General features: G+C 40.2%; 1 protein-coding gene across 1 annotated transcript in view; it reads right to left on the bottom strand.

Annotated features, from left to right (window-relative positions):
• Positions 1 to 12,227, bottom strand: part of RPGR (retinitis pigmentosa GTPase regulator) — a 130,846-nt gene that overhangs the window by 28,576 nt on the left and 90,043 nt on the right. The window contains exons 10-12 of the mRNA XM_073566072.1: positions 3,678 to 3,848; positions 1,152 to 1,326; positions 566 to 669 (exon numbers count right to left, since the gene is read on the bottom strand). Coding sequence (XP_073422173.1) covers positions 566 to 669; positions 1,152 to 1,326; positions 3,678 to 3,848 — 450 coding nt within the window. The remainder of the gene's footprint in view (positions 1 to 565; positions 670 to 1,151; positions 1,327 to 3,677; positions 3,849 to 12,227) is intronic.

Genomic DNA, 12,227 nt, shown 5'->3' with positions numbered 1-12,227 from the left:
GGAGAGCAGAAAGGGGAGAAGAGAACTGTTTGAGGACTTGAGAACTAAAATTGTTGAAAATTACCAACAGTCTCAAGGTTACATGTCCATCTACAGAGATCTTGATGTTCCTTTGTACGCGGTGCACAACATAATCAAGAAGTTTACAACCTATCTCTTTGCATCTGGATGGCAGACAAAAAATTAATGAAATTTTGCAACACAGCATAGTCTGGAAGTTGTCCTGCAGGCTCAGGGTGCATCAGTGTCAGTGTAATTGCAATAATTTTCTGTGAGAAATACTTCATTTGCTGGAATAATTTCAAGGGTGCCACCATTTTTGGACATCGCTTGTATGTCGGAGTAGGAGCCGCAGAAAGAAAATAGATAGTCTTCATTAAAAATCTGGTATCTGCAAAAGTGCTTGTTTTCATTTCATTGGCACTATTACAAAAAAGCTTATTTTTGAAGTAATTATTTTAAGTAGTTTATTTGGTCATCATTATGTTTTTTTATCTACATATTATTCATAAAGGATCCATTTCTATGGGTAAAAATGGAAAAAAAAATTGTTTAATAGTCGTACCATGTTTAAAATATCTGTGGTGCCCCCAAAACTGTGTTGGCTCATGCGGTCAGATTGATCTTCCATAGAAAAGCTTTTCACAAGGTCACAATTTTTCTTTTCATCTGCAAAATAAGCAAGTCATGTCAAGAAAAGGTGAAGAACTAAAGCAAAATTTTACAATAATGTTTTGTCAAATGCAGCAAAAAAAAAAACCAAAAAAAACCCACTCCCGCACATGTGGATGTGATCATCATAGCTGGGGTCCCCTACTGTGACCCGTTTATGTGAATGGTCGCCAATGTAATACTAGATTTCTTCTGCAGGGGAAATGCCAGGCTGACTGTGCCTTCTCCCAGTAAAATCAGATGTTAATTGCCATTGATTTCAATGGATTTTAATCTCTAGCTTTCACTAATTATTAAAAAAATAAGCTAATGAGATGTTATGTCACTATAAAGTATATGCTATGGTACTATAAAGGCTTCCATGAAGCCAGCTGATATTATCTCCCGTTTATTATTTTGCTAGTTGACAGGTTAAAGAATAATTTTTCATTGCACTGGGTGCCATTATGAATGTTGTTTTACAATTCTTCTTCTTTTACCTGATTTAGAGGCTGCTGCCGAGTCCTGAGCACTTGATTCACTACTGACTTGTCTTACTTTAAGAAGATTTGGAGGCACGGTACTGCTGGGAACCGGCAGTGAAGATTCCAATAAATTACTATTTAATGGTGGCAGGGTGCGAGTCAAGTCACGTATCTGTTCAGGAGAATGTTTCTTGAAGAAAGAAAAACCAATAACGCATAAACTTTCTTAACGATGAGAGAAAATTAACTGAAGCACAATTCTTGAAACCAAACCTCAGATTCTAAGCAGTTGTTAAAAAACTGAAAGCCACTGCCGATTACCAAAAAGAGGATTCTGCAGTGAATATAGGAATAGCAGTGAGCTGCATGCTCCCAATGGCCATGGTGGGGTATTGTTCACCATGACAGTGCATACTTGTAGAAAATAACTCAACTGAATTAAAGGGATTTATTTAAAAGGGCTTGGACTATTTGAAAAATAGAAAAGGTAAAAATCACAAAATAACAGATCCCTCGCAACCATTTATTCTGATACTCACCTGGCCCCTGCTGGTCTTTACTTCAAGGTCCATCTCGTTAAATGAGAAATGGGCAGAAATGTCGGCCATCGTGGTAATGTGCCTAAGCTAATGATTGGCCGAGTGGGCAATTCTGGAGTGCTGGGAGTAAAGACTAGCATGAACCAGATAAGCATCTGATCAGGAGCTACAGGGAATTAGTGAAGGTAACCATTACTACCGGTAAGTTAATTTTTTTTTACGTAATCTGAGCCCATTATTTTTATTCTTTGGAAAACTCCTTCTATGGATTGGTAAAATTACAAACAAGAAGGAAAGTGTCTGTTTTTTAATCTTTTACAAGGCTAATGCTGTGCATATCTGAGCCAATAAGGACCAATGCAAACAACCATATGGAGGCCATATATTCTCGCCATCATAAGGGTGGCAAATCCCAGCACAACTGTGATTCACTCAACATGAACTATCAGCTTCATATATGACAATAAGGGTGTTCGCTGGGGTCGAGAAACCTGCATTTTGGACACGATTTGTGGCCGATATACAGACAAGAAAATGGAGCTGTAGCGTGGTCATGCACATTAGTTCTAAAACAGATAATGATGAAGGTAGGCAGGAGTTATTTACAGCCTTTAATTGAATACATGGAATTTACTTATTCAATGACTGCAAAAACAGATACTAAAAATTGTAACAAATTAAAACACAAATGTAATAAAAATTCAATATTACAAAATTCTATTCTTTGTTTCCTTAAACTGGAAAAGCCCTCTTATTCTCAACTTTGCTGCTCAGAAGATAATCACTCCCCTGCCTCCTGGCTTTCTACTTGACAAGGGGTGTATCACGACACAGCTGTTGGGTGACCCAGGATCAGGGGCTCAATCCCTGTCCCTAACACTTTCGGGCACCCTAGCTCACCCTATTTCCCGGGATACTTCTGAAGGTGAAGATGCCGGGGCCTCCACCCTTGCTTTATTTCCTGAGTCAGCCCTCCATCTGTTCACTTTCACCACCCAGGGAAGAGGGGTGCTACTGTGCATCGTAGTACACAAACCCGACAAACAAGGCAACACCAACAAGGGTTAACAGAAGACTCCAGGAATACAAAATATTCACTCACATATAACAAAGGAATGCACCGGGGAGTGGAGGTAGGGGAATAAACCAGAATAGAGAAGGATAAGGAATTACCACACATACAAACCAAACAAGTCACAGATAATGCCTCCAGCACTCCTTCTCAAATGAACAGCTCTCCCTCCGGAAGCCATGCAGCAAATATTAGCTCTGATATGGATTTGAAACAGAGCCCAGATTATAAAGAGGAAAGGAGTGGCTAACTGAGCTCAGCTGTAAGCACAGAGATTTCCAACATGGGCGATTAACCCCTGCTCTGCCAGAAGGAATAAGCACCATTAAAATGAAGAAGTGCTTCTTCTCAGCAACGGAGTAGGAGCAGTCAGACGCTGCGGTCTTCTGGCCCCACACTGTCACGATAACCCCGTGACAGGGTGGTGCGCTCCTGCTGATTGACAGTACGAACAAGCAATGCAACTTTGCTGCTAGTCAAAAAGTATGCACTGCTCCACGAAGCAGCAATCAGAGGCAGTTTTGTCTCTGCACCATCAAAGAAGAGGAGCAGCAGTGAAGCTGGCCAAGTTCAGAGCTTGTAAGCACTGCGCTAGGTTAACTAAGAAACCAGACACTGCTGAATAAGACTCAAGAAGTGGATAGAAAACTAAGGAACAAACAGTAAACTAAAAAATGCTAAATCATTCGATTCTTGAGAAAGGTGAGGATTTCTAATAATGAAATTGGAAAGTTTATGTTTTTTACAAGCACTTTGCAATTTTACCCATTTAATGCCTAAATTAAATCTTCATCGCAATTTTTAGATTTTGATAGCATACCATTTGTTGTAACATACTGTAATTTCGAGACAAGATAAAGAGCTCTTTTGATATCATGCTACTGGATTTACAGGGTTTAAAAGGAGATGGTAAAAAAGAATACAACATACTTTCTCCCTCCGTCTTACACGTGCTGATGGAGATCTCTGGAGACTTGTAGATCCTTCTCCATCACCATTGACTGTTAGATAATTCTCTTTCAGCTCATCAGACATGACCAGTTCAGACTCTTCAGGTCTAGGTACAGCAAACACAAGCATATGACAGCCGCCGCACGCCACCTGACGGAAAAGGGGCAACAAAAAATGGAACATTTTAAACAAGAATGTGAAAAAAATACAGTTTGTGTAGAACAAACACTGAAATACTGTAGATCAATAAGCAACAATAAGGGCAATTCACATGGAATGGTTTAGTGAAAGTTTGTTCAGGCTCCATGATTTCCAGACAATGAAAAAAGTAGTTATGTATAATGTAAGCAGTACAAAGGAAGATTACATCAATATTTCTTAGAAAACAGATCATCGTCATCTTCTTGCCAAGTATTTAGAGCCTGCTGCCATTCCTGCTTAGAACTTCTAAAGCTTTCCATTCGTTAGTACTGGAGGCTGGACCTGTAGCCCAACAGTATATTTATTCCAAACAAAAAAGAGGCAATTATATTCACCCTACAATTACTATAATCATAACTATTTAAGTAGACGCAATAGAATATATACCCAAAATAGACCACTTAAAAATCAATCTTACCAAGATATTTGTTAATTGAAAATTTTTTTTATTATTATTAGTTGGAGACACCAACAAAAAATATAAAAGACAATTATATTAAAAAAAAGAATATAAGAGGAAATAGGCCAACATACACTTTTAGATTGTAATAATCCATGACCAGGCAATATAGTTTCTCCAAAAATATCCAAAGCTCATGTGCAAACTATTATAAACATACTATACCAATAATATATCAAGTGTCATTATATACTAATTATAAACAATTCCATAAAGTGCATAGTGCATTTCTAAGTATAAAGTAAATCTAAATCATAATAATAACATAAGATAAATCTCAATCATGATAAGCAAGAGTTACTTTAACCAACCTGGATTCATGTTCTGTATGTGGACGCTATGACCCCACACTCCAACGCGCGTTTCACACGTTTGCTTCCTCAGGGAGTGAGGGGTCATAGCGTCCACATACAGAACATGAATCCAGGTTGGTTAAAGTAACTCTTGCTTATCATGATTGAGATTTATCTTATGTTATTATTATGATTTAGATTTACTTTATACTTAGAAATGCACTATGCACTTTATGGAATTGTTTATAATTAGTATATAATGACACTTGATATATTATTGGTATAGTATGTTTATAATAGTTTGCACATGAGCTTTGGATATTTTTGGAGAAACTATATTGCCTGGTCATGGATTATTACAATCTAATAGTGTATGTTGGCCTATTTCCTCTTATATGCTTTTTTTAATATAATTGTCTTTTATATTTTTTGTTGGTGTCTCCAACTAATAATAATAAAAAAAAATTTCAATTAACAAATATCTTGGTAAGATTGATTTTTAAGTGGTCTGTAGCCCAACAGTTCCTGGCACAAAATACAGAATACAAGAGTTTCCTTCCTTGATTTGATTTTTCTACAAAACATTGAGAGATGAAGACCTACAAATCCAATTCCTACCGATTGACGTAACACGTGATATTTCTGTCACCATATACAAGTATCTATTGGTAAATATATATATAGATGAGTTATTATGTCAAGCAGTTTTACATTTAATCAGTTCACCACATATCTGCCAATCACAAAGTCTTATATGTATTTGGCACCGCGTTATTTACATACCCTGGTGAATTCTTGGATTCCAGACATCAATGATTGCCTGTGCTGTGCTTACCGTGGTGTGGAGGCACAGTCGCAGCTGGTCCTGTGGGGAGGGACTGCAGCGGATATGGACTGCAAAGCATGTAGCCAGGGGAGACACTGTTACGTCTGCTGCCGTGGAGAAGAGCCAAATCCAAAGGGTATGTGCACACGCTGCGGAATGCTCTGCGGATTTGGCCGCGCGGACTTTGTAAAATCTGCAGGTAAATCCGCAGGTCAAAAGACTGGCCTGCGGTTTTGCCCTGCGGGTTTTCATCTCCACAATGGAGGAGATGGCAAACCGCAGCGGAATCCGCAGAAAGAATTGACATGTCAATTCTTTCTGCGGTTTAGAAACCGCAGGAAAACCGCGTGGAAAAATCCGCACTGTCTGCACTGCGTTTTTTTATTTCCATAGGATATTATGGCACTGTACACAGCAGCAAAAACTGCTGCGGATCCGCAGCGGCCAAATCCGCTGCGGAACCGCATAAGAATCCACAGCATGTGCACATACCCTAACAGTGTGTACATTGCATACTGCTAAATTTCAAGAAGCTGAAGAAAATTTGCCCAGGGGCGGACATCTCATCTGCTTTAATGCTTTGCAGCTTCTGCTGCCACGGGGAGCCACTGGTGATTCTGCTGCTATGTGGAGATACTGGTCCCATGAGGAGACACTGATGCCATGAAGAAGCACTGTTACGCCATGGGGAGCAGCCATTGATGTGCCTGCTGCCTGGTAAATCCACTACTATTTTACAGAAGTAATGGCGCGCCTGATATTGTGAGGAGGCTCTGATGAACCTGCTGCTGTGGGGAAGACACTGCTGCCATGGGGAGGCACTGATATGCCTGTTGCCATGGGGGGGGGGGGCAGTAACGCGCCTGTTGCCGTGGTGAGTTACTGATGCACCTGTCGCCATGGGGAGGCACTGATGCGCATGCTGTCATTGAGAGTCACTCTTGCGCCTGGTGCCGTGAGGAGGTAGGAACAGTTACTGTGCCTACTATAACAGTACTCAGCATAAATGAGTACACTACTTTTCAGCAGAGGCTTTTGCAAATTGTAGGCGGGCTTTTTTAGAGTGGACTTTAGGAGAGGCTTTCTTCGTGCACAACACCCATATATGCCATTCATCTGCGATATATGCCATAATGGCACCACTTTTTCTCTTTCTACTTCTTTAGCTAACTGCAGTGAACTTGCATGTCTATTTTCTTCAACTCTTCAGAAGACACTGTTTAGGTGCTATCTTCCGTGGTAAGTCTACAGGTCTCTTTCGGATGGTCGCAGTTCCATATTTGTTACATTTTTGTATCACTTTTGCTATAGTATTCTGAATGATAAATAAAAATTTGCTGATTTTCTTGTAGCCTTTCTTGTAGCCTATTTTCTTTTCTCAAATCTTATTACATTTCTCTTCCATGTGGTGCTATTGCTGACAGCACAAAATGGCAAGAGGCTTTCTTGCTTTCTTCTTTTTGTAACTAAAACTCTTTTATAATCAAGTGTCTGCTGGACACCTGTATAATAAATATAATTGACGTTACCGGTGGTTGAATTTTTATCAATTACATTTTGTAGTCTAAACTTTAGCTTTGCTCCCAAGACTTTTATTGGAGTGCACTCACTTTTGCAACATAGTCTTGAGTGAATTTAAGAAAATTACTTTTTTGGGTGAGCAAAATAACAAATCTTGTTTGCAATCAATGACCCACATTTGTGGGAGTATTTTGTTGTTTGGTATGCCATAGGAAATATTGATTCTGAAAGGAAACAACATTTTTTTCTAATAAATATGTTGGGATTATGTTGAACACAGTAAGGTGAATAAATGAGAGTGATATAAGCTATATCCTGGAAAAGATAAATAATAATAATCTTTATTTTTATATAGCGCTAACATATTCCGCAGCATTTTACAGTTTGCACACATTATCATCACTGTCCCCGATGGGGCTCACAATCTAAATTCCCTATCAGTACGTCTTTGGAATGTGGGAGGAAACCAGAGTACCCAGAGGAAACCCATGCAAACATGGGGAGAACATACAAACTCCTTGCAGATGACACTTGGTACAGCAACAATGCAAATAAATACTTAGAAACAAGATTTTACATCAATATCTGATGATATATTTAGCAGTAAACAGTTCTCAGACTTTTATTGCAGAGCTACTAAACAGCTGGACCCTAAGTAGTTTCAGGCTATGTTCAAGCATTGCGTTTTTGCTGCTTTTTTTATGCAAATGAAAGCGGCTTTTTTTTTACAGAAATCCCTTTAAAACCTATATTTATTATAAACTTCTAAAAAATGCACCTATGGGGCATACTAACATTCTGCATTTACTGCATATTCTGTAATATCCTGCATATTTGTCATAACTTTTATACCTGGCTTCCCGATGAGCCTACATATGGAGAAACGTGTCGAGACAGGACATGTAGAGATTGTCATCATGACAAATAAACAATAAGTTCTAATATATTTTCTATTTGGGGTTGTGCTTGAATAATCATGAGAATAGGATTACTTGGTCTAGATTAGAATGTGATTTACCCAAGGCCTGTTTCACATTTCAGTAATTTGACGTCAGTCCAAATCCGCGAGGTTGTGCAAAAAACGGATCCGTCAGCGCTGTGACACAAACGGATGTCACCGGATCCGTTTTTGGACGGATCCGCTTTAGCAGGTAGTGAGCGAAATTTAAACGAAAACGAGTCCGGGGGAAAGAGAGAGAGAGAGAGAGAAAGAAAGAGAAAGAAAGAAAGAAAGAAAGAAAGAAAGAAGGAAAGAAGGAAAGAAAGAGAAAGAGAAAGAAAGAGAAAAAGAAAGAGAAAGAGAAAGAAAGAGAAAGAAAGAAAAAGACAGAAAGAAAGAAAGAAAGAAAGAAAGAGAGAGAAAGAGAGAGAAAGAAAGAAGAAAGAAAGAAAGAAAGAAAGAAAGAAAGAAAGAAAGAAAGAAAGAAAGAAAGAAAGAAAGAGAAAGACAAGCTGTTCCGGAACGCTACTCAGGAGTTAAAAGCTCTGCTCCAGCGAATCTGCCGGGCATGCGCAATATAAATTAGCGGACCGTCGCTCGGAAAAAATGTTGCAGAGTCCGTCCCATCCGCCCGGGAGACGCTAAAATTTTGACGGATCCGTCAAAAAACGGGTGGGACGGACGACCGTCAGTCAAGATCCGCCGCTAACGTGAGTCTATGGGGGAAAAAACGGATCCGCCCCTTTTTCGGCGGATCCGTTTTTTTTTTGAAAATTGGTGGATTTTGACTGACGTCAAAAAACTGAAGTGTGAACAGGCCTTAGCATCAAGGGAACATTAGGGCAAGTAAGGGCAAGCAACCGTGGAGCAGGGGCACCAAATCCTGTATCAATAGAGTGCCAACCTCCGCTGCTAGGCAGGAACAGCCTAGTGAACATCAGAGGGTTATATAGTCCCACTATTTGTGATATAACCTGAGATGATGTATTTTGATCTTATATGACACAGCAATGATTCTAATGCATGAAAGGAAACTCTAATCTCCTGCTAACCTGTTACTTTTTGCATATATACTGTATATCGTAAGATGGCCGCCGGACAGGTCCTTGAGGGGAGATCTGTATCATTGAGGTTGGTAGCTTTGGTGATGTGAGCTCGGAAAGCATGCTCCAGCACATAGAATGCTGAGAGAGTTATTAGGGCATTCCAGAGCCGGGTTTTATGAGCAGTCATAAGAGATGAGTGGGAATAACCGCTTACATATCCAAACCCCTGGGGTGAGGTTAGGCAGATAACATGGAGACCAAGTGTCTCATTCAAAGTCTGTGACTGGAGGTGTAGAGGGCTCCAATGTGGTTGCTGAAAGGCACTGACCTGAGTGGGTGGACCCACAATACTATATGGGCTGTTTATTTTCTGTTTGAGATGACTTTGTCCTGGAGAAAGCCATCTTCTGTTTGCTTATGCAGGTTAATGAAGTTTTAATAAACTGGACATTTTTATGAAAAACTTCCTGTGCCTACCTTAATCTCGCAGCTGAGTTACTAATTAATAAGTATATATATATATATATACACACATATATATATATTGTAACGATTGTACTCACTCAGCTGCGTAGGAGGATACAGGAGGCACATTCTCTTCAACGTCCATGTGGGTTTATTTGCCTCATAAACCATGAAATCCACAACAGAAAGGTACACAGTCTTTAAGCAACACAAAACAGTCCTTAGCTGGACTTTGTTCCCTCAGGCCATGTGCACACACAGGCCAGGGCAGTGTCCAGCCCGGAGGCTCCGTCTTGAGCAGTACACACAGGAGGGCTTCTCGTTCCTGCACACAGACCCCTCTGTAGTGTCTCACCTACAGTCATGGCCAAAAGTTTTGAGAATGACACAAATATTATATTTTCACATAATCTGCTGGCCTCTGGTTTTTATGTGTGTTTGTCAGATGTTTTTATTACATACAGAAACATAATTGCAATCATATTATGAGTAGAAAAAGGTTATATTGACAGTTAGAATGAGTTAATGCAGCAAGTCAATATTTGCAGTGTTGACCCTTCTTCTTCAGGACCTCAGCAATTCTCCCTGGCATGCTCTCAATCAACTTCTGGATCAAATCCTGACTGATAGCAGTCCATTCTTGCAAAATCAATGCTTTTATTTTGTCTGAATTTGAAGGTTTTTGTTTGTCCACCCGTCTCTTGATGATTGACCACAAGTTCTCAATGGGATTAAGATCTGGGGAGTTTCCAGGCCATGGTCCCAAAATCTCTATGTTTTGTTCCCTGAGCCATTTCGTTATCACCTTTGCTTTATGGCAAGGTGCTCCATCATGTTGAAAAAGGCATTGTTGATCGCCAAACTGCTCTTGGACGGTTGGGAGAAGTTGCTCTTGGAGGACATTCTGGTACCATTCTTTATTCATGGCTGCGTTTTTAGGCAAGACTGAGAGAGAGCCCATTCCCTTGGCTGAGAAGCAACCCCACACATGAATGGTTTCAGGATGCTTGACAGTTCGCATGAGACAAGACTGGTGGTAGCGCTCACCTGGTCTTCTCCGAATAAGCTGTTTTCCAGATGTCCCAAACAATCGAAAAGGGGATTCATCAGAGAAAATGACTTTACCCCAGTCCTCAGCAGTCCACTCCCTGTACCTCTTGCAGAATATCAGTCTGTCCATGATGTTTTTTCTGGAGAGAAGTGGCTTCTTTGCTGCCCTCCTTGAGACCAGGCCTTGCTCCAAGAGTCTCCGCCTCACAGTGTGTGCAGATGCACTCACACCTGCCTGCTGCCATTCCTGAGCAAGCTCTGCACTGCTGGTAGCCCGATCCCGCAGCTGAAACACTTTTAAGAGACGGTCCTGGCGCTTGCTGGTCTTTCTTGGGTGCCCTGGAGCCTTTTTGGCAACAAGTGAACCTCTCTCCTTGAAGTTCTTGATGATGCGATAGATTGCTGACTGAGGTGCAATCTTTCTAGCTGCGATACTCTTCCCTGTTAGGCCATTTTTGTGCAGTGCAATGATGACTGCACATGTTTCTTTAGAGATAACCATGGTTAACAGAAGAGAAACAATGATGCCAAGCACCAGCCTCCTTTTAAAGTGTCCAGTGGTGTCATTCTTACTTAATCATGACAGATTGATCTCCAGCCCTGTCCTCATCAACACCCACACCTGTGTTAATGGAGCAATCACTGAAACGATGTTAGCTGGTCCTTTTAAGGGAGGGCCGCAATGATGTTGAAATGTGTTTTGGGGGATAAAGTTCATTTTCTAGGCAAATATTGACTTTGCAAGTAATTGCTGTTAAGCTGATCACTCTTTATAACATTCTGGAGTATATGCAAATTGTCATTAGAAAAAATGAAGCAGTAGACTTTGCAAAAATTAATATTTGTGTCATTCTCAAAACTTTTGGCCATGACTGTAGACACATGGAAATCTGTGCACACTGACAGACTCCCAAACACTCACTCACATGTGCAACACACCTTCCTTAGATAGCTGTAACCACTCCCAGTTACTTATCACATGACTAGTCACATGATCATGACCTCATCACAGGTCCTCAACACACAACCTTCATTATGCATTCAGACACATACCCCTTGGGTGGGTATGTAGGTGACTGGACCCACCCATCTCTCCAAGTCACCTGGAAGCCTCCCAAAGTATAGCAAACCCTTAGCGGTAGATCTGTTGAGCAAAACACGCCCAGGCTTCCATCACAGGGCCACCCACCTCTGTGATACATACCGCCCATCAATCACATGACCAGTCGCCATGCCGCAATATATATAATTTTATATCTTTTGAAGACTGTGGGGATCTTTTTCCTTCAAATTTCTGAAGATCTAGAACTGCTAAAAAAACATTTGTGGGCTACTAAATCAGACATCATCTAGATCTATATATATGTGCAATGGACTGATCTCTAAAAGAAAAAATCAGCTTTCAAATGTGCACTGGGGATTATAGGTGCATTTTTAAGAAGTTTACAATAAATATAGGTTTTAAAGGGATTTATCTACAGCAGTTCATTATTCTACCCTTTGGTGAATTTTTTTTTAGATGTTCTACTGCTTTGTACAGTACCAGCAAAAGCTATTTCAGAAATCTTAGGCACACATATTGTTTTTTTTCTGACTGAATTGGAAAACTGCGGCTTTTTTTAAATTTTGAAAACTGCAGCATGTCACTTCTTTCAGCAACTTTTCCACCCATAGAAAGCAATGAGTGCAAAAAGCAGCAAAAACGACATCGTTTTTAGTGAAAAAAG

The sequence above is a fragment of the Dendrobates tinctorius genome, unplaced genomic scaffold, assembly GCF_039654945.1.
Source record: "Dendrobates tinctorius isolate UK_male_01 unplaced genomic scaffold, ASM3965494v1 ptg000016l, whole genome shotgun sequence".
NCBI classification, from domain to species: Eukaryota; Metazoa; Chordata; class Amphibia; order Anura; family Dendrobatidae; genus Dendrobates; species Dendrobates tinctorius.
This window is presented reverse-complemented; position numbering and strand designations above follow the sequence as displayed.